This window comes from Typha latifolia, chromosome 11, assembly GCF_019914945.1.
Source record: "Typha latifolia isolate L0001 chromosome 11, TyphaL0001v2, whole genome shotgun sequence".
Classification (NCBI taxonomy): domain Eukaryota; kingdom Viridiplantae; phylum Streptophyta; class Magnoliopsida; order Poales; family Typhaceae; genus Typha; species Typha latifolia.
In genome coordinates, this window is record NC_133096.1 from 1,338,949 (window position 1) to 1,366,690 (window position 27,742).

Genomic DNA, 27,742 nt, shown 5'->3' on the forward strand with positions numbered 1-27,742 from the left:
TCTCAGGAAAGAAAAATTACGGGACAACAGCAAATCTACTATACAAGATATGGAGCACACATACTCTAAACTATATTAGATAAATCAATCTAAAAAGCACACCCATATATACATAACTGCTAGTACAAAACTTATACACGATATATCACAGGAGACTCTGTCTTCTATTTTTGTCAATGTGTTACTTCTTTTAGGCTTTTTATAGAGCAATCTATCTACTCTCTTGCACTCATCTTGTAGCATTCATAGCTTTCTATGTACTATCGCACATCTACTGTGGACTCTTAAAGTGTTCAGCACAGGTCTTTGTTCATCAATTGAAAGGCTAGCATTTTGTCTTTACATAGGCATCCAAAATTTATGTCCCTCAAGCTAAATTAGGATAAACTCCTAATCTCATTAGGAGACAATTTACAATCTTTTAATTTAACTAAAAAGGACTCATTATTTTCTAATTTATAAGAAAAATAAAAAATATAGTAGAAATAGTCCTCCTAGTCTTAGTAGAATCCACACATCATCAATCATTATCCAAAATGACTAGCTCATTTACATCACCTCTATGGATAAATTTTCTAGCCTTTCTTTGGACTCCTATTTTAGGATACCTATCTAATATAATAAAATAGTTTTGATGTTTGAGATAATCTCCTATCTAACATAATAAAATAATTAGAATGTTTGAGATAGAATCAAAAATTCTAATTATTTCTAGTTAGAATTATATTATTACAAACTGATCATAAAAAAAACTCTAAAATGCGAGAATTTCTTTGTGTATACACTATCCTTATTGAACCATCCTCTTACTGCTTATTTGAATTTTGTTCTTCAAATAGTTAATTAGATTTTGCTCTTTAATCAATAGCCTATCATCTTAGAATCTTTTATATACAGTTTTTTTTACTCACAACCATTCTAAAACTGAACAACTAGGACAACAATCTAAATATCTTTTCAAAATTTGACAGACTTATCATTACTCATATTCCAACTTAAACCAACTTTTAAGACTGCATCAGACTATGCAGCACCTCTTTTAAAAAGAAATTATCTTATCATAACTTCATAATTGGAAAGCCTTCATATCTCCACTATAGTTTTGCTACTAAAGTAATATTCATCTCCAAACTATTGATAATACCCATAAATAATATAAAGGTATAGAGCTTATGAGAAAATTGATTAATGTAATGTAATTCTTCCATCAAAAAAAATAAAATATATATTATACTTCCATCCAACCAAACTCTTCTCTACCATGTTGTTTTCCTTAATTTGTGGTCATGTAAGATATTTCATATGAAATTTCTCCATCTTGTGGTTAAGAATCTTAGCAGATTAATTATTCTTTTCAAAATTTTTGCCCAAGTACACACCAATCATCTTTTCTCAGAAATTATTTTAAGCCTAAAGACTACTTCAAAGCAGTAAAATAGAAACTTCAAAATTATTACATCTCTGTCATTTGATCTTGAGATTAAAGTATCATGGACATACTGAAGGTTAATGATCCCATTATACTTCAAAATCATTTGTAACCCATTTGCCTCAGAAAAAAAAAGTCAATGTATTGCCTAACCTACTATCTATATCAAAATCCCTACACCTCATTACATCTTCAGAAAAAAAAATTATATCACTTTATCTTAATAAGCAAACCCTTCTCATAGCACTGATCATATTGTCCAAAATAAACCTCCTTTTCTTAATATAAAAACACTATAATAATCATCAATCAACTTTTTAATAATCCTATTTAATCTGTTTATCAGTACTTCTGCAGCATTTTGTAATTACAAGTGAGCAAACTGATAGATCTAAACTTCTACACCCTATCATTCTTAGTAATCTAACAAATATACAATAGTTCAATCTCTACAAATCCAAAAAATAATGGTAAAAGTAAATACTACCCTCCATCTCAAAGACCATCTTTGCCTTTTAGTAAAAGACCTACCTAATTAACTTACATTAGAAAATATACACTATTTTCTTTTTCATGAGACACTAACCTCTTAAATATATTATAATCAAACACTCACTTATGTATATTTTAGTTAAATATTTATATAAGGTAAGTCAGACACAAAATTTTATTATAGATAAAATGTGTGATAATATTATGTATATTTCCCAAGCAAAATTTTTAGTGTAATTAAAAAACTTATTTATAGTTAGTAACTAATATAAAATTTTGCAAGTAATAATTATATTTTACAATTAAATGATAAAATATGAGTAAAATTATAGATGTAAGAGGTGTGTATAAAGTTATGTTTAAAAAATTTTATACACAAACTAAACGAGCCTTAAAACATAACAATATTTTATTTAATACTTAAGTCCAGAATATTAAGTCAGTCCCTTAGTAATATTTTTTGGGATGTATTGGTTTACCATGAAAATGCTAATAAGATCAATGACTGGACTAATCAGCTATTTAATTCTAAATAAAACACTAATTAGTTAGCATTTTACTGGTGACCTCGCTGACATGGATGCTAAGCTAGCAAAAATAAACCCTTAAACTCCTTTTAATATTAAGTTTAAAGCGTGATCTAGTTCAGTAAATAAATTTTTTTATTTACAAAACGGCTAAGATGCTCATAATGCCATTTAAAAATACTATTATTTTACAAAATTATTAAATATAAAAAAATAATTTTAGTTAGACTCTATGAACTATCACTATTTTTTGCTTTTTTAAGTTTAGAAATCAATAAAATTACTTGTTTTCTTAGTTGAAATGAGTGAATATATATGAATATTTTTTTTATTTTAGTTTTAGTGTGGTGTATGAATAATAAAAAAAGTTTAGAATATATATGTATATAATAATAATAATTTAAGGGGTCTAAGTAGAAAAAAAGGCACAAAAATTTGTATATGAGTAGGAATTAATTTTTTTAACAGTAGGAAAAAAATTGTAGGTGGTAATATGCAAAAGAAGTCGGATAATTATCTATTCCAACAGATGCGCAGAAAAGACAGGGGAAAGTGATAAGCACGACGGCGCTGACGCGGACCTTTGATCTCATCTCACCCAGTCCAAGCTCATTCCGACGTCTCCTGATCTCTCCGCCGGCGCAGTCATCGGATCGTAGGTTGTGGCCTTGTGGGAGGAGGATGGAGAGCCCTCGGTCGCCGGAGGCGGAGATCGGGCACAGGGTGGAGGATCTCTGGGAGGTGACGGAGCCGCAGCTCTCGCCTTCCGAGAAGCTCAACTCCTGCTTCGGTGACATCCCCGTCTCCTCCTTCCCCCTTGCTCCTCCATCTCAAGGTCCCCTTCTTCTACCTTTAATTTTCTTTTCGTAAAAGATGGAAAGGATCCAACTTGGAATTGGTTCTTCTTTGTTGCTCTCGTCGCTGCTATCTACTAATTTTGTTGAACGAATTCCTTCTATAGCTTAGTTTTGATGGAAAGGAAAGAACCCAGCTTGGGATTAGTCTTTAGCCTCGTATTGGAGGAAAAAGAATGAACCAAGGTGGGATTTATTCCTGGTTTATGGCTCTAGAGGCTTATATAGCTTACTTTAGTGACGTAGAAAGAACCCAACTTGGGATTGATCATTCTTTGTTGCTCTAATTGCTTCGACAGCCTAGTTTTGATAAAATGGAAAGAATACAACTTGCGATTAATCATTCTTTTGCCCTGATTTTGATGAAAAGGAAAGAAACCAACTTGGTGTTTATCTATTTTCATCGCGCTAATCGCTTCTATGTACTACTTGTGTTGTTATAGTGGCTTCTATAGACTATAACCTACTCTTGAGGAAAAGGAAAGCAACCAACTTGTGGTTTTGTTCTTTTGGTAGCTCTAATCGCATAGCAGTAGTTCGAACCTCTTGCTATTCAACACACATATAGTTATGGGCAGAATGCACGAATATGCATATCAGCATATGGTAGACAAAGAAGCGTTTATCTATTTCTAGCCAATACTGTCTTCTAAATTTTAATTTTATAATTCCACCGGTCTGACTGTCCAGAATTTCTAAAAGTTAAGATTTACTAATTTTGATGCAGATACTGATGACGTGATAATTTTATTTGGTTGCTCTGTATTCAGTAATTGAGATACCTTCAGATTCCAGTCTTGCTGATACTGTTGAAACTTTATCCAAACACAAGATCCTGAGTGCACCTGTAAGGAATGTTGATGCACCAGAAGATGCCAGTTGGATTGACAGATATATTGGTATCGTTGAATTTGCTGGTATTGCCCTGTGGCTGCTTCATCAGGTTCGCAAGCAAACTGTATAATGGATTAGAGTGTGGCCTTTGTCTCTTATTAGATGCACCGTTCTGTTTGTGATTCTTTGGTAGTTTACCTTTTTAACAAGTATGGAAGGATCAGATTGCTGAAGTCATTATCAATTTTCAAAATGAAGAGGAAATTAGTCAGCAGTTAGTAATTACAAAGGTCCAGTGTCTACTCCATTTCAAGCACCAAAGTATATGTTTGATGCTATAAGTTGTGATGAATGTCTATCGTAGAGTATCCCAAAACTTGTCTGATCTCTTGCTTATTGTTTTACATTATGTCCAGGCTTCTCTTTTTTAGATCATGCCAGCCATAAGGTGTCATATACGATAAAGTAAGAAATGGGCCTTTTCGGTATCTGTTCCATGGTGCATTGACTACTTTATTTATAGACACTTATCCACTGCTGTTTTACTATATGATCACCGAATGAAATTAAGCTGACTATAGTCAGTAGCCAGTTCATGCTATCCTTATGGAATTGTATAATCCCTAATTTACTCTTCAGGGTCTCACAGAAATAGAAGAGCCCTTCTGAATCTCTTCCACCTAGATGGAAATTGGATGCACCTTTATTGTAAATGGAAGTTCCCTTCTGAATCTCGTCCAACTTTAGCAGCATTATGTGGGTCAGAATTTGGGTTCTCTATTGCCCTTGTGCTGTGTGTGCTATATTTGAAAGTTGCCCCAGTCTGTCTATTTACAAGGAAATGACATTGTTCAGAATGTATTTCGTGTCTCATCCTTTAACAATCGACATGCCAAGTCCACTTTTTTGTGTATATGGTGGAGTTATGGACTCATTGAAAACTCTCAAGATATTCATCCTCTTTAGAACTCTAATTCAGTTTATACTTGGAGAATGCCTTTCTTTTCTTCTCCTTATTATCCCAGCTCTTAAATATGAAGTTGATTTACTGAGGCCCTGAAAAAAGAGATCTAGATAAACAAGATAGTAAGTGGACACACCAGTAAGATAAAACAATCTTTGCTTATTGTGAAGATATAGGGAATACCTTTCTAGGACCTAATTGCTTTGCTTCTTGTGGTTAGAAATAATTCAGAAGTAGCTAATTTCCATATTGTTTATGATAGAAAGCAGTGTGATCTTTGGTGATTGGAGGACAAGCTGCAGCATTGTGTAGTGCTGTAGGACAAGTTGTTATTGTTGTATGGTCTTTGATAATGTAATACTTGAAAACATTGTAGCAAGATTTGCCTTTTTATAGTATATTTGTGATTCTTGTCCCCTAACCTATATTCTAATGGGTTATTGCATGCATTGTGCATGTATTCACAGTTTGAAGCTGCATCTGTTGGAACAATTGGTTCTTCTGCAGGATTACCTGTAAATGGATTAACAGCTAAATTGGAGGCTTTAGGAATTAGGAGAACAGCATCCGGAGCTGCTGATGGTGCTCTTGCTTCAACTGCTTCTGAAGCTAAAAAATCATGCCCTGAAGTAGCTGCTTCAGTTGGTGGAAGTTTTTTCGAAGCTCTTACTTCTTCAGAGTTCTACAAGAACACAAAGGTTAATCTTTTTGGTCCATTTCAAGATGGTCTTCTCCTTGATTAGCAATCTCTTCTTTTTTCTTTCTCCATAAGTACCTTTGAGGCATTTCCTGCTTTTCTCAGGTTCGGGACATCTCAGGATCCTTCCGATGGGCACCATTTCTTGCCTTGCAGAATTCTGATTCCTTCCTTACGATGTTATTGCTGTTATCCAAGTACAGAATGAAGAGTCTTCCTGTTGTTGATCTTGGTGGTGAAGGGAAGATCGAGAACATCATAACACAATCTGCTGTCGTTCACATGCTAGCAGAATGTGTCGGCCTTCATTGGTTTGAAAACTGGGGGACGAAGAAACTCTTCGAACTAGGACTTCCTATCATGAAGCCTTATAGACTAATCAAGGTGCATAACCGCTACTCTATTTTCATGTACTCAGATATTAGGTTTCTTTACTCAACTATGTGAATTTCCTTCTTAAACTTGAATGATGAATTTCAAGTTTTCAGATTTTGTTATAACATAGCTTAGCTCAAGATCTTAGGAGTGAATCAACTTGGAGTTTGATACAGTAAGACAGAATATGGTGCATACTTGCATGAACAAGAATTCTATAAGAACAAGAAAAACAACTTAAGCTCAAGTATTCACTCTGGGGTTTCCTGGCTTCTCCATTGTTCAGCTTTAATATGATCAACACCCATTGCTAACCTGAGACTAGTATGTTCTATATAAATGCCTTCCTAATCTTCTAAATTTTCTCTTTTCTTATAGAGTACGACATGCATCCTCTATGTATAAATTTCTTAAAATTTTAGCTTTTGTCTCACCTAATGTGGTGCTACTCTTAACTCTACCTTGACTATAATTATTCTGGTATTTTGGCAACAAGACTGAACCATTTCTGATTTTCTCAACAATGTCTGATTGGTCAGCCTTCTAACAGAGAATGCGGCCGTTTAATGTCCCACCTCTATGTCTTTTAGCTCAACCTGTACTTGCTAATAATTAATACTTATACTGTAAGTATTTCTACACCTACAATCAATCTTCTCTAATCAGGGGCCGAGGCAGGACTTCCGGTTAGGGAGGCTGATATGTTCCATAGTTATAGCGCAAACAACTATTATTATGCTTAAAATTTTAAGTTCATAAATTTGACTGTTATCTATAAAAAGTAAATGAATGACTTAAAAGAAAATAAGCTAATGGAAATAAAAGATAATCATAGCTTTATTTGAATCTAAAGCTAAAACACCATTGAGGATAGTTCATAAATGGTGCTCACTTATGGCAAAAAGAAAAAAAAGTATGATTTTCAGTGATTTAAAGTACTGTTCTCTTGAAGTGTTGTTTATTTGGCACCCTAAGAACAGCTCTAAGGCTAGCAATTTATATCTAGGGCCTTTGTATGTTACTACTTCTGAGTTATGACAATGACTTTCAAAAGGAATTCCAGCTAATTGTTTAAGATTGTCAGAATGCATGTCCTTGATTAGTACCTCCACCATTTGTGTTTATTCTGGTTTGCACCCTACATTTAATTTTCATCTGTTGCATTTATCCTGCTTTTGATGCCCATGGAACAATCTTAGTTCAGATTTAACCAAGTAACTACTAACAAAATGGTGTAGAAAGAGAATTTTTTTTGTCACATTCAAAAATTACTTGAAATAGATGTACTTTTAGCACATCGTCATCTCTTGTTTCTTACAATATGCTGTATTGGTAATAATTGAATCATGTTGTCTCTTTATTGCTTATCTGTGCCCAGCAATATTGATTTACCGGCATAGAAGTTTGAAGATATGCGATAATGGACGGAGTAATCATTGATTGACCAGTGGACTACCTGATAAACAGTCAATGAACTTACTGAAAGTTGTTTCTCATTGTAGGTTTATCATATCCCTTTCCTTTATGCAGGTGAATGAAGATGAACCAGTACTAAGGGCCTTCCAGTTGATGCGGGAAAAAGGAATTGGCGGGCTTCCTGTTGTTGATGGAAGTGGAAAAAAGGCAATAGGCAATATAAGCATTAGAGATGTTCAATATCTTTTAACTGCCCCTGAAATTTACAAAGATTACAGGTCTGTATGCATGTTTACCTTAATATATAACTATTACAACTTTGTCACAAAAAAAAAAAAAATCAAAACATTATGATTTGAAACTCTGTGCATGCATAGATGTGCGTTTTGGAGGTTTAATGCAATAACAACCTTAGAAGTTGATGTATGGACCATGGACCAAGGACCAAGGACCAAGGAGAACTTTAGAAAACATGACATTAAAATGTCTTGGAATATATTTCCGTAGGACTATTTCCTTCTAATAGCACCTACTATTTCCTTTTTGTAATGACTTGCAGTTGCATTTTTAATTTTTATCAGCATGATATGCTTTGTGGCAGACAATCAGTCAAAAGTAGAACTGGTTCAAGCAATCATTGGAAACAATCAGTCAAAAGTGGTCATCCCCTTCCTCTTAGATGACAAGACCACAAGATCCTATTAGTTAGACTGCTATTCTACTTGTTTAGCGTGGAGGTCCGATTAAAATGCTTTATAAGACTTGTAGCTACTAAGTTACACCCTTAAACAGCCCATTATTGGATCTATCTCTTCTTCAAGTTGAAAGTCCTAAGTAAGATAACACTTCAGTTTTTTTTACTAGTTTTGATGCATTTGCAGGTCAATCACAGCAAAGAATTTTCTCACTGTTGTACGAAGTTATCTACAAGAGCACCAAGATGCCTCACCATTGCTGCGTGGAGTGATCACCTGCAAAAGAAATATCACAATCAAAGAAATCATACTGAGGCTAGACACTGAAAAGATCCACAGAATCTACGTTGTTGACGAAGATGAGACTGTGGAAGGGGTTATCACACTTCGAGACATAATCTCTAAGTTGGTCCATGAGCCACCTCATTACTTCGGGGACTTCTTTGACGGTGTTGTTCCGCTTCCTGAAGATTCTAGGGTTTGAGAGCTCTCTGACATAATCACGCATGCCGCAGCCATCTATCCCTTGCATTTCCTTTGTACATTAATGCTTGTAATTTTTGTTTCTCCTCAATGCTGAGACAAGTTGTGGTGTCATGCTTGTATCTTCTCAGATTAAACTGCTAATTGTTGATCCTAATAATGTTTTATTCAAGTTAAAAGTTATTTTTGGTGTGGAGTCAGAAAGCTCATTCTGCGCCGAATTTTTCTCCGATTAATTTCCCCATGACGGTGAAAGCTTTTAAATCATCCGCGTTTTGAATTACTGAACTTTGCATACTTAGAGAAGTAGGAATTTAAGCACATTTCCATCTTCAATTTGCAATTTTGGAGGTTGGATACTAGTCTTTATTACATAAAGTTTTGTTGATTGTAGTGTTGTGATTCTACATGCTGAACACACTGTTGATAAGTATTTCCAATCTTTGCGACCACTTCAATATTTCAAGTCAAGGTTAAAATGGAATATCTTTGAGGAGAAATATTTGCAGTTCTTTTTCTAAAACTATGCCCCATGATTGGAAGTCTTTTGATTGAGTTTGTAGATAAATAGTAGAGAAATTTGCAATACTCCCTACCTTACGGATTTATTTGGATCCAAACCCTATCTTTTTTCTTTCTTTTTTTTCTGCGAAGGCCCCTGCCTTTGTATATATATATATATATATATATATATATATATATATATATATATATATCAAAGTATACTTTTAAAATTTCTAATAAGTAATCCTCGTTAATGCCCATAATGAGCTCACGTAACAGTGTTACTATGTTTTATTTCAATTCTTCCTACAATTTTTTTTTAATATTTTCTGTTTCAAATTATTCATATATCCATAAGGATTCGAACTGGTCTTTGAGCAAGGTATTTTGATAAGTTTAAAATTTTTGTTATTAATTTTTGATTTGGTAGCATTTTAGTTCTTAGAATTGTAATAGTAGAGTATTTATTTTTTTTGTTGTTGTTGTAAAAGATGAGATCTGGCAAAACAAGGATCTGACACACTAAAGATACATAGTGTTGCATATATATATATATATATATATATATATATATATGTATGATACAATGATACAATTCAAATCAAAATTTACATGCATGCCTGTAATTTACTTAATAAGATATAAAAGAAGAGAAACTTGATCTAATTATAAAATGGGTCTTTTTCAAATCATAAATCATGGTAAATATAATGACATCAAGATCAAGTTTTAAAATAAATAGAACCTTTATGACGCACAATAGGAAATCTTCATTTTAAATTATCTTGAACTCTGAAAATTATCCAAGAAGAATTTTAGAAGTATCCCAGTGAATCCAATTTTCTAAGCAAGAAACTAATCTGTATCCAATGAGTATCAAATCAGATTGAGGTCTTTGAAAAGAATAAAAACCATGGAATAACAAAAACTATCCACACCTTGCATCCCTAGGGTTTGTTTTCCAACTGATCTCTGTCTTTCTTCAAGAAGTCTGGCAGCATTGCTCTAATCAGGGAAAATAACAAGGGTCAACAGAGAAGCTAAGAGAGCAAGAGATCAGGGAAGCGGGGGAAAACAGAATGAGATATTGGTCATGAACAAACAAATACCTGATCTGTTTAACTTAAACAGTGCACGAACTAGATGACTAAAGTAAATGAGAATAACAAGGAAAATGATAAATGACTTCAACATGTAATTCGATCCAAGTATATAAGAATAAGTTAAAGAGATGAATATTATTGAAGTAAACTCATTCTTTTTTGGGGTTAGCTGCTCAAGAAAAGGTACATAGTAACTATATTGGTGTCAATCAGACACTTTGTTAACAAGCATAAACAGAAACTCGAGGAATGAGTCAACTAGAGTTGCAAGTATAGTAGAAGAGGGCATTAAGGTGATGGTAAGGCTAACTACTATGTACAATATAATTACAGTTTCAAGTTATGAGAAGTGGGAAACAATCTCAACAGAATGGAGTTAGGGCTACATGCATCTTGTCTTCGCTAGATTCTGCATTGCCAGGAGATTCATGTAATGGAATGCCCTTCTCTGGTACAGTATAAAGATATGGATTTAAGAAAGCAAGATTGATGTCAAACAGGTAGTCAGATATGTGGCAAAACTGTAAAGGTCAAGCAAGAGTATTCAAAGGATATAGGAGTCCCAACATACCAAGATAAAATTTATAAATGCACAGTGAAGCTGTTATAAATATTTGGTTTTTGCATGTCTACCCTTACAGATTCCTGTATTTGCACGTATATCCCACTAAATTCGAGGTTGCATGTACACCACTCAAAACACTTGGTTTCACATGGACTATAAAGCTAAACTGTTAAAATCTGATCAATTTAACAGGACAAGACAAAAAAATAGCCTTACTCCTCTTTTGCATGCATACCTCCAAACTAAAGGCATCTTGTGTTTTAGATGGTTTAATAATCCAGATTTCAACTCATAGTGGTTGAAAAGTAATATGAAGTACATCGATGCAAATACCAAGGATTTTGATGGGTACACAGGAAAATCGAAAATACAAAATTTAGAGGGATATACATGCAAATAAGAGACTTTTGAGGGTTATACACACAAAAGAATGCTATAAGTATTTAACAGGAAAACCTAAATATAGGTGCATGGAGAAGATAGTCCCTTAGTGCATAAAGATGAGGAGACAAGGTGATGAAATCTACTAAGGAAGTCACCTAAGCAAGAGGATTTGAAAAGCTCATATTACCATAGGCATATGATTTACAACTTCTACAGAGGAAGCACTAAGATAGTGAAAATTCCAAAAGCATACTTGCATAACAAACAAAATTATCTTCTAGACCTGCATGAGATAGAACTAATACTTGGAAATTAGCACATCACGAAATGAACAAAGAATGTAATAAGTAATATATTAAATATATATCTATGAGAACGTATATTTAACCAGCTTCTTTTAAGTTGAACAGGTAAAAAATGGACAATTTAATTGGCTCAATCATGATGACAAAGTCACCAATAAAATGATACCAGCAACTTTATCTAGAACATACAACAAGTGAAAGCAAAGAATACTGAAATGTAAATGCCTGATTGAGCATACATGTCAAATGTTTGAACTTCCATCAAGTTGTATAGTGCTAGAAGATTCATTCTCGTATTAGAAACCAATTTAACTTTAATAATAAAACTGAACAATCAATATGTTGCACATCAGTACGACAAACTGATTGCACTCACTGATCCTACGTGGTTTTGTGTATGTGTACTTTCTGTATAAATACTTCCATATTCAAGATAAATATACAACATTATGAAGTCCATATATTGTCTGCAAATAGCAGTCAAATTCAACAGATATCGAGAAATAAAATGGCTCACCCAAGAGAAAAATAAGCATATGAAAATAACTACCATGTGAAGAAAGTGAACTTACGAAAACAAAAGACAGAGCACCATTGGCATCTAACGAGGAGATGCTAATACAAAACACGCTATATACAGAATGAAAAAGAATACCAACACAATTGTTATGCGCAGAACATGACAACAAGCAGACTCAAACTTAAGAAGCATTACATATTTACATCGTCAATACAATATATACTGATTCATGGTGTAAAGCATCTAAAGATCCTGGTACTATATTATTTATATTATTAACAATACAATAGCTAATAAGGGCAGAAACAGCAATCATGCTATCAAGGTTACATATAATGCACACTTGAATCCTGAAATTAGGTCCACTGTACTCAGAGCTTACCAGATCAAGAACACATGAAGTGTCAACTAGGTTTTTTTCCTTGGATGGTTCGCCAACCCAGGTAGTCCTTCGAACAAATCAGATAGATGGCTCTCCAGATCCTCTGGTGTGTACTTTATGTATTTTCCTGCATTCCTCCCCCCCTCTAATTGACCACCAAACCTTCCCAAGAATGCACGATATGCTGGAATTACCTTCTCTGATATAGATATCTTAAGTTCTTCTCGGAGCTGAGGGTCCATAACCTTCCAAGTAGTCTGGGTCCTATATATTTCTTCGAAGGCCAAGTTAAAGCTCTTGAATTTTTCTTTAAGAGCCATTCTGGAAAAACTATGAGAACTCCCACTCCCAACCCCATCATCCTTCAAATGAGATAAAACTCTGGTCCAAGAAGCTCTAAGGTAGCTTGTTTCATATTGTCGGATTTTTCCACCACGTCTACGTATCCAATTGTCACCTAGAATTCTACCAAGCTCAGAATTCTTTACTTTCTGAATTATATAAAATATGTTGTTCATCAAAAATATGTATTGCATTGCACTGTCTTCATAAAGCTTAGATTTTTCTTCCAAGTTAGCCTCCAAATATGAGATCAACGTTACTAAGCGCCAACCAAGTGGAGTTGTACTCTCAAAATGACGGGCATCATCATTATCACCCACTTCAGTTGTGACGTGATCACCATCATCCAAAAGCATATCTAGTGTCTCACTGTAAACAACTAGCAATTTCGCATAATTCATCACATAGCGTGTGACAGGATGGATCTCACCTGCCTGCATTGGTTTCCGGGATGTCTCCCTCTGCACCGCATTCCCAAACTCCAGAAGAGTTCCCCTTACAGCATCCCCCAACCTCTTCAAGATCCCATTGGCCTCACTACATATGAACTCTCCTGATTCGCCTACAAACAGAGCCTGCAAATCCGGGATTACCTCCGTGAGCGCCTCATACATGTCTAACATGCGGAAAAGCTTCTCCGGAGACCGCTGACAGATAGTTATTGCGTCCCCGAAGTTTAGTAACTGCAGGACACACCCCTTTGCAGTCTCAACAAAGCACTCCTCTTTGAGTTCATCAGAAGCAACTAAGATCTGGTCACAAAGTTGACGCTCCCCTGAGAGCAGAGCCATGACGACCGTCTTAACGCCCTGAATCCATTTCTTCATCTTGTCATCGAGCAATCTCCACTCAATCCGCTGCACCTCATCGATGCTAATCCGCTCGATGCCAAGGATAGCGAGGCATTCATCAAGGATATCTCGCCGAACACTACAAAACACCTGCCCGAGCTCCCTCCCATACCCGGCCCAGATCATCCGGTCAGCGATCTCCTTCAAGTCCGTGACAGACTCAGGGCGAACAAGATCAAACCTCCTGTCATCAAGGATGCTACTCCCCCCTCGCTCCTCCAAGCTCCCATCTTGCTGCGGCGGCTGTTGGTCGAATTCCGCAGAATTATCAAAATCCTCGATGGTCTCGCCGCTGTCGGAGGCGAAAGAAAGGGAGAACCGCCGGATGGAGCAGTAGAGGTCGTTGGCGTCGAGGGGGACGGCGTTCCGAAGCATGAGATGGTGGAATTCTTCCTCGAGGCGGGACATGGCGAGCTGGAGAACGTTATCGGCGCGGGAGGAGGATGAGTCGGCCGCTGAGGCGATGAGCTCGTCGACGGCGGCGAGGTACTCGGACGCCGCGTCGGACTGGGGAGACTCCCAGAGCAGGGAGTCGGAGGCGTCCCATTGGAGGACAATCTGCTCGGAATTGGAGAATTCACCATTGGCGGACGCGGAGGACGAGGGGAAGAGGTCAGTGATGGAGGAGAGGCGGTTGTCGAAGCCAGAGAGGATGCGGATCATGTCGTCGGCGGCGTTCTTGGAGGTGGCGAGGCTCTTAACGATGTGCTGCGCCGCAGCTATCACCTTGTCCTGCCCGTCGACGCTCGCCGCCGCCGCCATGGGGGTGGGGGAAGGGAGGAGTCGTGTTCCGGCAGGAAGGCGGGGATCGAGAATTCTAGGGTTAGGGTTTGCGTAGAAGAGGGGATTTGGAGACGCTTTTACTGCTGCTCATCGATCGTTTTCGATGACTTCGTTGCCACGCTTCTCTCTTTCCCCTTCTCTCCCACTCTCTCTTTTGCTTCTTATCGTGTGAAGGTGACGTCGCCGTTTATGAACAGTACTCATAGTTGTTTGTATATCAAACTGGACCTCATCCATACTAAAATAGCAAACCAGGGGTTTAGTTTTGCCACGTCAGCTTCCACGTCAGTAAAAAGGGCCAACGTTTTGCATTAAAAAAAAGGAAATTTAATCCTGTATTTTATTTTTTTATTAGAAAATTTTACAAATCACACTATATATTTTCTCTATTTTGTTATTCACACCCTATTTTGAGATTTTTAACTTCGACCCTACTTTTTTCTTATAATTCTCGTTTATCCTATGTTAATTTACAGTATTAACAAAGAAATATTTTATTATAATATATGAAATAATTTATAAATATCTAAATTATCTATGCCTTTTTCAGATGAGGGAAGAGAGGAGTAAAATGAGTGGTGATGCTATTTTAGTAATTTGATCAAGGGAGAGGTCGGATTATAAAATCTAATGGAGTATGAATCACAAAATAAAAAAAAATATATGGTGTAATTTATAAAATACCCTTACTTTTATTATTATTAACACCTCACCTCACGAGTATTTATTATACATATTAGTTAACTTAATTATAGGTATTAAAGGTGTTTCTTAACGAGGGATAATTAGATATATTTTATTCTGTCAAGTGCTATCTGGTTAAATTTAACGTTGAGGATTAAATTCATAATGTAAGGGTCTAATGATAAATACTAATAAGGTATGATATAGATAATAATAGAAGTAAATTATACAATGTTAAATTATCTATTTTATTTTATTTTATTTTATTTTATTTTATTATGCTATATATATATAGAATATATAATTGTCTTGTCTTGTATATATAAAAAAATTGGGCTATTAATATATGTTAGCACACTCTATACATGATGAGAATTTTTTAGCATATCATATAGATTATTGTGTTATTATATTGATTAGTTATCTAACAAGTATTAGAACAAATGTCGAGGAATAGATTAGTTTGCATCATAATTGCCAATTAAATCATTGAGTTCTTTCAAAAAAAGTTATTTTTTCAATTAATCAAGTTAAAACTAAAGTTGGATTATTTTTCCCTTTATAAATTGTTTAAAATAGGTAGAAAGCTATTGATATTATAGTAAAAGAAAAGAAAATCTTTATCTTTACCTATAAAAGAATAGTGATAAAAAAATTTCAACTTGTATTTGTCAACTTTATCAACCATTTGTTATAAATATTTTATTAAATACTATGTCAAAAACTAACCAAAAAAATAGTAATTCTAAAGAATTCAAAGATTTTAGTGCCAAGTATGTATATATATATGATATTATTCTTTGGGTATGGTGGAAGTTGTGAGCAAGAGAATGATTCTGCTCCTTGATTGCCTCCCAAAGAGGAGAATTTAGGTAGGTAATCTTAAATTATAATATCTTGCAACATTATTTAAGTTGATAGTGGATATATAAAACCCACCACTAGAGCAAGTAGCAGCAATATGAGGTCCTATGGCCCATCTTATAAGAGGATTGTACATGAGCAGAGCTAGAGTTGGCATCTTTGTCAAAATAATAGAGCTAGTTTGAGCTCGAATTGAGTTCGGCTCGTTAAGGCTCGATCAAGCTTGACAGGAAAATTTATCAATTCAAGTTTGGCAGGAAATTTTCTCGGCAGCCATGACCATCTAGGACATGGTCTCCTTTCTCCCTCCCTCCCTCTATTGTATCCCCCTCGTCATCCAAATCCTTGCTGGTGACTCCTCTATGTTGATTTCACCTTCTCCTAAAAGTTGGGTCAATTACCTCTTCTCGGCTTGCGGCTATTTGCCGCCACCGGTTATCATCTACCACCGCTTTTATCTTTCATCTCCGGTGAGGGTGACAACCATAATTTTTGCAGGCTTCCGAGGCATGTAGTTTCTATGGTGGTGGTTTACTTTAGTTTTTTTTGCAGATTGAAGCTATACCACTTCAAGATCCACTCAAGTTTAAAACGAAGCTTAAGTTAGCTAGTCTGTTAATATGTTAATGTAATGGGTGTTCCTAATTCAAATCTTAAATGTCCTTGGGATATGATGCTTGTTTTTTCTTATATGCCTACACTTTGTTCATGGGAACATTTTATTATTTTTAAAAATAGAAAATAAAATACCTTAAATACCCTTTATTTATTTTTACCTTGATTTGAAAAAACTTATTCAAAGATATTAAGATTATATTGCATGTATATATCCTTTAATTCATCTATATGTTAACAAATTGCAAATATTTTTAAGACATTTTAAATAAATTACAAGAATCAAAAGATTAATATCTACAAGGCTGGGTATGAATAGTAATGTAAAGTCATGCAGTGCTTTTGATAAATTTTCAACAAGAGAAAATTAGCCTATAAGTGTAACCTGAAATCCTTTTTTTAATTCTATAGTTATAATTAGCTTATGAGCTTATAATCTATTAAAAAGATAAAAAATTATGTGAGCAATCAAACCTCATTAACTATTTAAATTGATGATATTTATTACCTAGTCATCATACTGTTTAATATGGTTTGACACCAATATTATATGACAATAACTTTGGATAAGAAAGCAACTACTAGGTATTTAGTAAACATTAATTTTGGACAAGACACATCAGTCTAAGCTTAATGTGATTTTTATAAGCAGTCTCTTTGGGCTATAAGACTCCTTATTTTGAATTCATAGAGTTCAAATGATGCTTCACTTGGCAATTATCTTAATATACTGTTTAGGAAATATTTGGAAGAATTTTTTGAAGGTTTTAATAATCAAAATTGCATGATCATGAACCCATAAGATAGATTATTTTATGAATGGGAAAAATAAAATATCCAGATAGATTGTTTCTTCAATTCAAGATCTACTAATACAATTATTAATTTGTTACTTGAAATCTAGCCCAATTACTTATTAGTAACTTACTCAAAAATTATTTTCAATCATTATTTATTAAAGAGAATTTTATAAATCACACTATATATTTTATCTATTTTGTGATTTATATCTCATTTTTGAGAATTTTATTACTCGACTCATTATTTTTCTTTATAATTCTTATTTAATATCTTGGCTAGCTAAATTGACATCCCTAATTAGTACTTTGTTAGAGGTTTATGTTTTTGTTATCAATTTGGTCTTCATTTATAAGACTCTTCATAATCCGGCCCACACCAAGCCCAATATTGTGTGGACAATTATAAGGTTATTCTAAGCAATAATACGAAATTTAATAAACAATAAATTAGTAATCTCATTATCTTATCCTTCGTCTAATCAGCTCTTAAAAAAGGATTATTGGATCAGGCTCTCTCTCTCTGAAGTGTAAGTGTTCTGGTTGGTCTAAGTAGATCAACAGATGCATTCAAACTCATAAAATACTTCGAATAGATGATCGAGATTAAATAAGTACTCCTTATGAACAACAACAGACAAAATACTACTTAAAAAGAAAATTCTAGAATTGTTACTTTAGATTCTTAATCCTAAAATTACACCCCGTAATTGTAATTTGGAGGGGGATTATATTCAAACAGAAAATGCTATTATTTTCATCGACTTTTCAATACATTTAAAATAATACCGATCGAATTTTAAATAATAAAAATATAATAAATATATGCATATTTTTATCTATCTCTATACTCACGATTCGATCTATAGATTATTTCAACATAACCATAAAGGGGATAGAGTGACGTAAAAGAAACGGTAAGTGAATTTAAACCTAACCACGAGAGGGTAAAATTATAATAAATTTCCTATCTTTCTAACTATCAAACCTCCTGTTCCAAAGCCCACCTTGTTCACATGCTCAAATTGCATGTCGACATTTGATTTCCCTCACAAACATCCAAAGTACATTGTCCATTAATTAATTCCTCAAAGATTATCTGCAGCAAGGAGACAACTACTCCCCAACCATAACAATAATAGTAGAAATAGTCTCTCTACTTTGAGGCTGCATGGAAGAGGCTGCATGGATTCATCTCTACCTCATATTCTTCCCTTTGTCATTGATCACCAATTTAAAAGTTTGAACTTGTACTATTATTTTGCCTCTCAACCAGGCTATGGCTCATAAGATGCCACTGAGCTTTGATAGGATTTTTTCTATAGCAAGTGGATGGTAGGATTGCAGCCTCCACTTAGGATCACTTAATTTCGGCGCCGATTTATTTTTCTTCTTCTTCTTCGTCTTCGTCTTCGTCTACCCTATCTCCGGGCACATGTTTTTTTTCCCTCTCTCTTTTTCTCGCAATGCGATTGCCGACTTTTTCTTTGTTTTTTTCTTTATTTTGGCCAATGATTAGAGAGCCATATGTAGGTAAAAATGTCAAAGGGGGTTGACATTGAAGAATTTCTATCAAATGAGGTTTGTTGTTACTATATTGTCAAACATATCTATATTTTCTTTTTCTCTAATAAGTGAAATATTAATTCTAAACATTGGGAATTTATTGTTAAGAAAAAAATATTATTATTTTGGGTCTCCAATTATTAGTTGAATTAATATATTAACCGATGACACCTTAATATTAACAAAACTCGAAAGGATAATAATCCGTTCGTTAAGAGTTTTTTAATTCAAATTCCATCAAAATCAATATATATATCTAGAGATATTATTAAATTCTCACTTGTCTATTTAAAAAAAGTTATTGACATTGACATGCACAAATATCATGTTAAGAAAAAAAAAGGGTATAATTATATTGCACTTTTCTAATATAAACCCTTAAATTTTTTTTCCGAACTACTGAAAATATATTTTTCATCCATAAATTATCACATATAAATCACGAAGCAGCTATTAGAGAGGCATTTTAGTCTTTAAATATTTTTTCTACGGGATGAAAAATGAGATATTTTTCATAATTTAGGCGAGCCACAATATATATATGAAAAAGATTTGATAGCTCATAGTATTCTACCCTACATGTCATAAAGGAAAGATTAATTTACTCATATCTATCAAACGTGACAATATGTATAGAAATATATATATATATATAATATATCAAATAATCACGTTTATACTCACACTTAATTGACCCAAAACGTAGTGCATAAAGTCTGTGACATCTGGCTCAGCTATAATATAAATAAAATACTCCTAACCTCTTTCTAATATTCAAACGTGCGAGCCAACTCTTGACTAATTAAGCTAAATATAATAAATTTCTTCCTTGTACTTGTGGAAATTATAGTGTAACTTTTTTTAAAAAAGAAGGGATTTTTACAAATCACACCCTACATTTTGCCTATTTTATGATTCGCACCCCGTCTTTGGGGATTTTATAACGCAACCCCTTATTTTTCCTGTAATATTTATTTAATACCTTAACGTTACTTTAGCACTGACATTAACCATGTTATATGGTTTATGTGACTCTAGTTCAAAAATTACTAAAATACCCTTAAGAAATCATCTATAAACTCTAAAATCTCAAAATGGGGTTGAGTTATCTTTAAACCCTAAAACCCCAAAATGGCATTCAACCAAAAATGATTACAGAAACAAACCCCAAAATCCCAACTTAGGAGGAGTGATGTAGGCTTGGAGAAACTCTTGTCGTTTGGGCAACTTCGGAAGGCAACCTCCTTCAACCTTCGACTGCTTGGTGTTTTGGTGATGTAGGCTTTAGGAAGCTCTAATTCCAAGCTGCAACCTTCCGACTACAAGCTCCTTCAACTCCGATGGCTTGGTGTTTGGGGAGCTACTGCTTGGGGTTTGGAAGCTTTGAGGTCAGCTTGGCATTTAGGGATGTTCTTCATAGTTTGGGGAGCTATGAGATAATAAATTATAGAGGTTTAAGTTATGAATAAAATTAGAGATGAGTACAAGGGTAATTTAGGAATATTATAAATTATATAATAAATTATAATAGAATATTCTCTTTCTGGTATCGTTCTGTTTGATTATAGTTAGGTTAAGTTAACTCAGGGTGTTAAATGAACATTACTATAAAAAGGAAGGATCGCGTTATAAAATCCCCAAAGACGGGGTGCGAATCACAAAATAGGCAAAATGTAGGGTGTGATTTATAAAAATTCCTAAAAAGAATTACTTTATTAATTAGGCAGCACGTTTGCCATTCGCCATTATATGTTGGATTAATTAATACAAACTTTTTTCACAGTCAAAATGGCTTATAATTATAGTCAAATTAATCATACTCTATAATGACATATTAGCCAACTTAAGCCCCTGGTATATATGGGATTCCATTTTGTCATGCAACTCTAGGTTTATATCTTGTTAAACATAATTAGGGTCTTACTTAAACTATAATGATCGCTAATCAAGTCAGTCAGTTAGTTAGTTAGTTAGTTAGTTACAAACTTATTGTAATAGAATATTTTATACATGGGTATCATTTAGAACAAGCAACAAAGTATTGAATTATATTCTACACTTAATATAGTTTATGAGTATATATGTATATATACACACACACATATATATATATATATATTATTTATAATGCTCACAAGTCTTACAAAAGAGTGGATTTCAAACTCTCTACTTCTCTCTCCTCCACCGCCACCCTCAGCCCTCCGGCCATGTGCGCCGTCAGCTGGGGGACAAAAACCGGCGCCGGCCCTCCCTCTCCTGCCGCCGGCCGCAGCCTAAACTTGCCGACCACCGCCGCGGCAATGTACTTCATCTGCACGAACGCCATCTCCTTCCCCAAGCACACCCTCGGCCCCGCCTGGAACACCGCGAACTTGAACGGCGACACCCTCGCCACCTCACCCTCCGCCGTCAGCCACCTCTTGTAATCGAACCTCATCCACTTCTCACCCCACAGCCTCTCCATCCTCCCCATCCCGTACGGGAAGTACGTCACACGGTCGCCGCCGCGGATCCACGTCCCATCAGGCAGCACGTCGTCGGCGACGGCGTACTTCGAGTCCCACGCCACCGGCGGGTAAAGGCGCATGGTTTCGCACAAGCACGCTTCCAAAACCTTCATTTCTTTGAGCGCGTGGTAGTCCAATCGCTCCTTCCCTTTGGTTACCCTTCTCATCTCCTCCACCACCGCCGCCTCCGCCTCCGGGTGACACGTCATCATGTAGAAGAACCACGTCAGCGCCGCCGAAGTGGTGTCCCGCCCCGCCACCACGAAGCTTATTGCCATGTCGCGGATCACCTCCTCTCTGTGACCCGCCGAGATCAATCTCGATAGTAAATCCGTTCCGTCTCCTGCTACCCCTCCTTCTTCTTCTTGCGCCCTCCTAAGTCGTACTATCCTCGTTATCGATTCACGTATCAGATTTATAGCTTCGTGGAGTCGCTTCTCCGATCCGATACGTAGAAATCGTTTTACCTTCCATATCAAAGAAATCGGCGCCGACCCACGTCCGGCGCAGATCGCCGACGCGGTCTCGAACGCGTCGGCGAGCTCCGACGCCGGTAACGAGGCGCTGAGGAACCCCGGGTCGACGCCGAGGGCAATTCGGGAAATCGTATCGAATGCGAAGCGTTTGAGTAAGTCTTGCATGTCGACCACCCTGCCGGCCAAGCGCGCCGAGGTTAGTACCGGGACTAGCCGGTCGGCTGTCTCGGCTGCGACGGCGACGACGGCGAAGTCTTTCAGCGACCGTGTGGTGAACTCGTGGCTGGCGAGCTTGCGCTGGGACAGCCAGAGCTCGCCGTCGGCGTTAAAGATGCCGGATCCGAGGAAGTCGCCAAGCAGTTCAGTAAAGGGCCTACCCTTGGGGTAGTTTGAGAAGTTGGACTTTAAGATATACTCGACGTTCGCCGGGTCGGCTGTGACGACGGTCCGGCACGCCCCGATTCGAGAGACGACGATGGTCATCGTCGGCGACTCGGCGAGGAGGGAGGTGTACCAGTCTAGCAGTCGGCGCCGGTTTTGGTAGAAGGAGACGAAGCAGCCGACTACGGGGTGCATCTTTGGGCCATAAGAGTTGTTACTATAAGAAAACGTAGTAAGAATTCTAGTGACGAAGTGGTGCAAGAGGAGGAAGAAGGAGAGAAGGAAGCAAAAGAGTAGCCCAATGGATGGGAGAGAGGAGAAGGAGAAGAAGGAGGAGAAGGAGAAGAAGGAGGAGGGCATTGCCGTCATTTTGCAGAGGAAGATAGAAAGGTTTGAGTTCGAAATAAGAGATGGTTTGGAGTTTAAATAGATGGAAGCCAAAGCATGAGGACTTTTAAATAAATAACTGGGGCCAAAATAATTTAATTATATTTTTAATTTATGATTTTTTTTTAATTTTCCCACCTGTTTCTATCTCTCTTTCTCCGAAATCTTTTTGAGAAATTAATATGGGAGGGTGACAGAAAAAAAAATATAATAAATAATTATAATTTATTTTGTGGAACATTTTTACTTTTATGAAAAAAAAATAATTGGGCACGAAGCTACTTGAAGTCGGCGAGAGGAATAAAGTCGACGCCGACATTTGGAAAGGATGGGACCCACTAAAATGCTCATAGTTTTCTACGCGGTTGAAAAAGTCAGCCTATCACCTTCAAATGTGACTTAATTTTAAATCATTTTCGTATTTTAGGTAAAATATCTCAAGAATACTCTACTGTTGGTATTGTTAAATCCCAGTTATTATATGAATGAGTTAAGATAAAGAGAGTTGTAATCCCATTGAATAAGTTATTAGGTATTTTTATTTCTTTTATTTTCAAGAATAGTGAAATATTATCTATTATATTAACTACTATTAAAGTAAAACTAATTTGGGATATTTTTGAGGTATTAAAAGTAAAATATAAGGGTCGAAATGATAAATATACGTACGGTAGAGTGTAACGTACGTTTTTACTAGAATATACCCTAAATTTATATCCGACTCTTATATTTTGCTTTTAATTCCTCAATAATATGCTAATGTTAGTTTTTTAATGTGAAATTATCGTATAGATGAGTTAAATTGAACTTTAATGCAAAATAACTTTAATACCCTTGACTAAGTTTATATAAAAATAAAATAAATTGTAAATATTTTATTTTTTTTATTTTTAAAGGTATTGAAAAAATCTTTCTTCCATTAGCTAGGTTGATTGATAGATATCTATACAATAAGATGCGAATGATAATAAATATAAATATATAAAACTTTTTTGTTAAATTTTTCTAGGTTTATATTTGTGTTTGGGGATAAAATATAAATCAAGCCTTCTTATATCTAACAATCTTTCTGTGAATTTTCAGCAGTATCCCTTAATTGTGACATCCTAATTATAAACAGCTTATGAATATATTTTGAGGTCAAACTAACAATAATATAACATAATTAATAACTAGTGTTAACCCACGAATTATACTTTTATCTCTCGTGTATATTTTGATCTTACTATTGCGATACTTTAACTATAGGCTTCATAAATGACCTAACTGTTGTTAATATATAAGTTGGATAATTGGGTCAACCTTTTTAGAATAGAGCTCTGGCGAAAAATATACTAAATATCAACTCTAACATTTACCGAGTAATTTAGATCTATGCTCTTTTATCATATACTAAGTGGCTTATTAGCCGTATTTAAAAGGACATTAGAAATCTCACGGCAGTACCCAAGAAAATAATAACACATCAGTGTAGATCATGCCAAAGAAACCTAGAAAAGGTGCAAAGAAGGAAACCTACAACTCTTCATCTTTTCTTCTTCTTTTTGGAAAGAAATCTACAACTAGTTAACTGCTTGCAAGCAAATTCTTCTTGAAAGAGTAGTAAAATGCCTTCTCTCTCTCTCTCTCTCTCTCTCTCTCTCTCTCTCTCTCTTATGGAGGTAAGTAGGAATATATATATTATAACCCTACTGTAACCTTGTGTATAATTCTTCTTTCTCTTGATTTTTACTTATGCACTGGATAGAGAGAGAGAGAGAGAGAGAGAGTGCTTAATTCTATGAGATAAGTTTGGAGATCCTATCAGAAACCAGCACGATATCAAAGTAGATAAATTGACAGAATAAATGCATGATAGATGCTTTTCTGATAATGCATGACATTCATAAGCTTAAAAAGAAAAAGTCTATCACACTTAGTCACCTACCTTCAAAAGGAGTACTATCTTCATATATTAGGACCATAATTTCAAGTTTGAAGAAAGGAATTTTTTTTTTAATATATCATTTATAATTAAGTTTTTTTGAAAGGAAGCATCTAAAGAAGCTAGAGGACCTAATAATAAACATCTCAAATATAGATACATCTACAAGAAAAATTAAACCCTAGGTCTTGGTGCTCACCTTCATATTAAGACTTAGTTCTCAAAAGAAAAATAGCTATTCTTGGATGAGAAGGATATGATTTTTTTTTTAAAAAAACTATACCCATTAATCCTATTAGTCACATTAGGATTTCGAGTCATAAATTGATTTACATAATATTTTTTTATTCACATACTCTTTGGCCCCAAAGTTCTAAATAGAATTTTGTACTTATATATCGTAGCAATATTTTCTAAGTAGTCAATGTAGTACTAAACTCACTTTTTTTTTATTTTTTTAATTATAATAGTAGCCACTAAAGACAGTTTTCATTCATATAATTTTTATAGATTTAAACAAGTGAATAAATAATATTAAAATAATTATCTAGCTCTTTTTATTCTATTATTAATTTATTATTAATAACGCGTAGACTCTACTTAAACTTTATGCCAAATTTATGTGCAAATTATGAAATTTTCAACAGCATTTTTTTAATTAATATTCATGAGAAATGGAAGTTTAGCTTCTAAGTAAGCACTTTATATGGCTTCTCTTAATTTGATTGATTTCTTTATTCCTTTTCTACATGAAAAATAAGGAGGACATAACTTTTAATGATCAATTCAAGACTTGAGATGCTTGCTCTCTCTCTCTCTCTCTCTATAGAAAGAGAGATTGCTCAAAAAGATATTAGATAAGCATTAGAATTATATCACTAATCATTTCTATATCCACTATACTATTACTAATGGGCATGGATAAAGAAGTTGGATAGGTTGACAAGATTATTGCACTTCTAGAAAGAAATATATGACACCTCTTAAATATGTCCCTAAATATAACTTTTTAATAATTAATGCATGACATCATGCCATTCATAAGCCAAAAAATTATCACACATTTTTTTCACCTACCATCAAAAGACAAAAAGAAATATCCCCAAAGATTTGGATTACAGTTTCAAGCTTGAGTAAAGGTTTTTAACATCTCACTTCCATCCAAAGAAGAAATCCTAACAATTAATCTTTCAAATATAGACATCATAAGGATATATATATATATATATACTCTCATATTTGTTCCTAAATAGATGACTAGTATATATCTTATAAATTATTCACATTTTAGAAGATAATTTTATGTTGGATAAGAACTACCATCTAACTAAATCAGCAAGCAGCTTTCATAGACTTAAATTTAAAAAGTTGATGTAATTAATCACATCAGACAAATCTATTCAGGGTTCCTTCAAGTACACTACTCATATTACCACAAATCATGATCTAAATTAAAATAAAGTGATAGGATTTGGTAAAGAAATTAGGAAAGAAAGATTGTGTTAGTCAATTACTTTACTTATATTATTTCTAATCTAATATGTTAATTTTTTTTTCGACAATTCAGATCTTAATTGCGCGGGATTATAGTGAATTTCTAATAGATCCCTGGAATCCAAGAGAGAGATATTCTTTGAAGTGGACTAAATTTGCTTTTAATTTAATGCAACTATAAAATTTATGGTTGAGATGGAGATATTTTGCACCACATGCTAATTAATATAGGTATTCCAATTAGAACCACAAATTAATTCATAAAGTTAGGTACTTATCACATTAAGATTCAAAACAAGTGCACTACAAGGCCCCATAAGAACTTGTTCTTCAAATTATCTAGGTGTGATGTTTCTTTTTCTTCTTGGTCTTTTGAAGAACAAAGATGATGAGGATTGATTATGAGTGACATTTATTATCTGAAAAATGCTATGGTGGTAAGTTTGCAACCGACAACATAGCTAAATTGACACTTTTATCTCTACTAATATTCACAGTATTCTCATTTATTATACATTGCTCATGCCGCATAGGATATTTTACTCACTAGTCAACCAAACTGCAATAATTTCTTATAGCTCCAATACTTGGTAAAGTCCAACATTTTTTTTAAAATCTAAATAATTTCATTTTTATTAACACACTGAAATGTTTTTAATTCCTGCATATGAGACAGTGAAGGTTCCACTATAGAGGTACAAAAGATGTAATTGAACTCTTGACCTAATAACCTAACTTGTTTGAATTGTGAAACCTTTATGTTCTGATTCTGCTTACATTGAAGTCTGAAATTGAAAAAAAAGTAGCATTTTGTCTCATATGAATTGTCCAAATGGGTAGGCAGATAAGATCAAAGTATATATCTCTTTCTCTCTTTGTCTCTCTCTATAAATTATACCACATGCAAAACTTAGAGCAAGAGAAGAAAAACTTGGCATATTGGCATTGAATTGTCTTCTCTCTCTCATAGCCAAGCTGTGATGTGTGAGAGAGTGGAAAAAGGATCAGAGTGGAAACTCAGTGTGCAGCCACCTAGTTTTAAAGTGTCAGGTAGCTTCTTGTGATTTAGGAGATCATGAGTTCTGAGATTGACTTTAAACAAATTTATTATGGATAAATCGTTAAGTTATTAGCCGCTTAGCTTGGCTTAAACAAATTTATTATATTAGTTTGGAGAAGTAACTCGGTAATACATCAACTTAAAAGCTTAGATTAAACAACTTAATATGTTTGTGATGCCTAAATTATTTTATATCAAGAGAATAAGATTTTGTCTAATTTATGTCTAATCTTTGAGATCTTAAATAATAAAATTAAAAATGTAAGAAGAGAACAAAAAAACTCAGCATTTCAATAAATTTGTAGTACATTTTCATGAAAATTAATTCTTGAGAGAGGTTTTTTTCCTTCAAAAGGGTTACTTCTTGTGATTTAGGAGATCATGAGATCTGAAATTAACGTTAAACAAATTTCTTATGGATAAATCATTAAGTTATTAGCCGCTTAGCTTGGCTTAAACAAATTTATTATATTGGTTTGGAG

The 27,742-nt window shown here is 34.5% G+C and overlaps 3 protein-coding genes across 3 annotated transcripts; 1 reads left to right on the forward strand and 2 right to left on the reverse strand.

Annotated features, from left to right (window-relative positions):
• Positions 1–2,917: 2,917 nt before the first annotated feature.
• On the forward strand, positions 2,918–8,953 carry LOC140798339 (SNF1-related protein kinase regulatory subunit gamma-1). Its single transcript, XM_073152167.1, has 6 exons — positions 2,918–3,283; positions 4,073–4,245; positions 5,568–5,798; positions 5,903–6,181; positions 7,703–7,866; positions 8,470–8,953. The coding sequence occupies exons 1-6, from the start codon at positions 3,130–3,132 to the stop codon at positions 8,765–8,767; spliced, it is 1,299 nt and encodes a 432-aa protein (XP_073008268.1). The 5' UTR covers positions 2,918–3,129; the 3' UTR covers positions 8,768–8,953.
• Positions 8,954–10,016: 1,063 nt separating this feature from the next.
• LOC140798338 (exocyst complex component EXO70B1-like) lies at positions 10,017–14,637 on the reverse strand. Its single transcript, XM_073152166.1, has 2 exons — positions 12,530–14,637; positions 10,017–10,275 (listed from the first exon to the last, which is right to left on the reverse strand). Exon 1 carries the CDS (start codon positions 14,482–14,484, stop codon positions 12,556–12,558), a length of 1,929 nt encoding a protein of 642 aa, XP_073008267.1. The 5' UTR covers positions 14,485–14,637; the 3' UTR covers positions 10,017–10,275; positions 12,530–12,555.
• A 6,380-nt stretch (positions 14,638–21,017) lies between these two features.
• Positions 21,018–22,802, reverse strand: LOC140797874 (cytochrome P450 94B3). The gene has a single exon (XM_073151559.1). The coding sequence runs from the start codon at positions 22,762–22,764 to the stop codon at positions 21,172–21,174; it is 1,593 nt and encodes a 530-aa protein (XP_073007660.1). The 5' UTR covers positions 22,765–22,802; the 3' UTR covers positions 21,018–21,171.
• Between the last annotated feature and the right edge of the window lie 4,940 nt (positions 22,803–27,742).

Coding starts and splice junctions, on each gene's coding strand:
- LOC140798339 (XM_073152167.1), top strand. CDS start 3,130: ATGGAGAGCCCTCGGTCGCCGGAGGCGGAGATCGGGCACAGGGTGGAG. Junction 3,284..4,072: donor CCTTGCTCCTCCATCTCAAG/GTCCCCTTCTTC, acceptor CTCTGTATTCAG/TAATTGAGATACCTTCAGAT. Junction 6,182..7,702: donor AGCCTTATAGACTAATCAAG/GTGCATAACCGC, acceptor TCCTTTATGCAG/GTGAATGAAGATGAACCAGT.
- LOC140798338 (XM_073152166.1), bottom strand. CDS start 14,484: ATGGCGGCGGCGGCGAGCGTCGACGGGCAGGACAAGGTGATAGCTGCG.
- LOC140797874 (XM_073151559.1), bottom strand. CDS start 22,764: ATGACGGCAATGCCCTCCTCCTTCTTCTCCTTCTCCTCCTTCTTCTCC.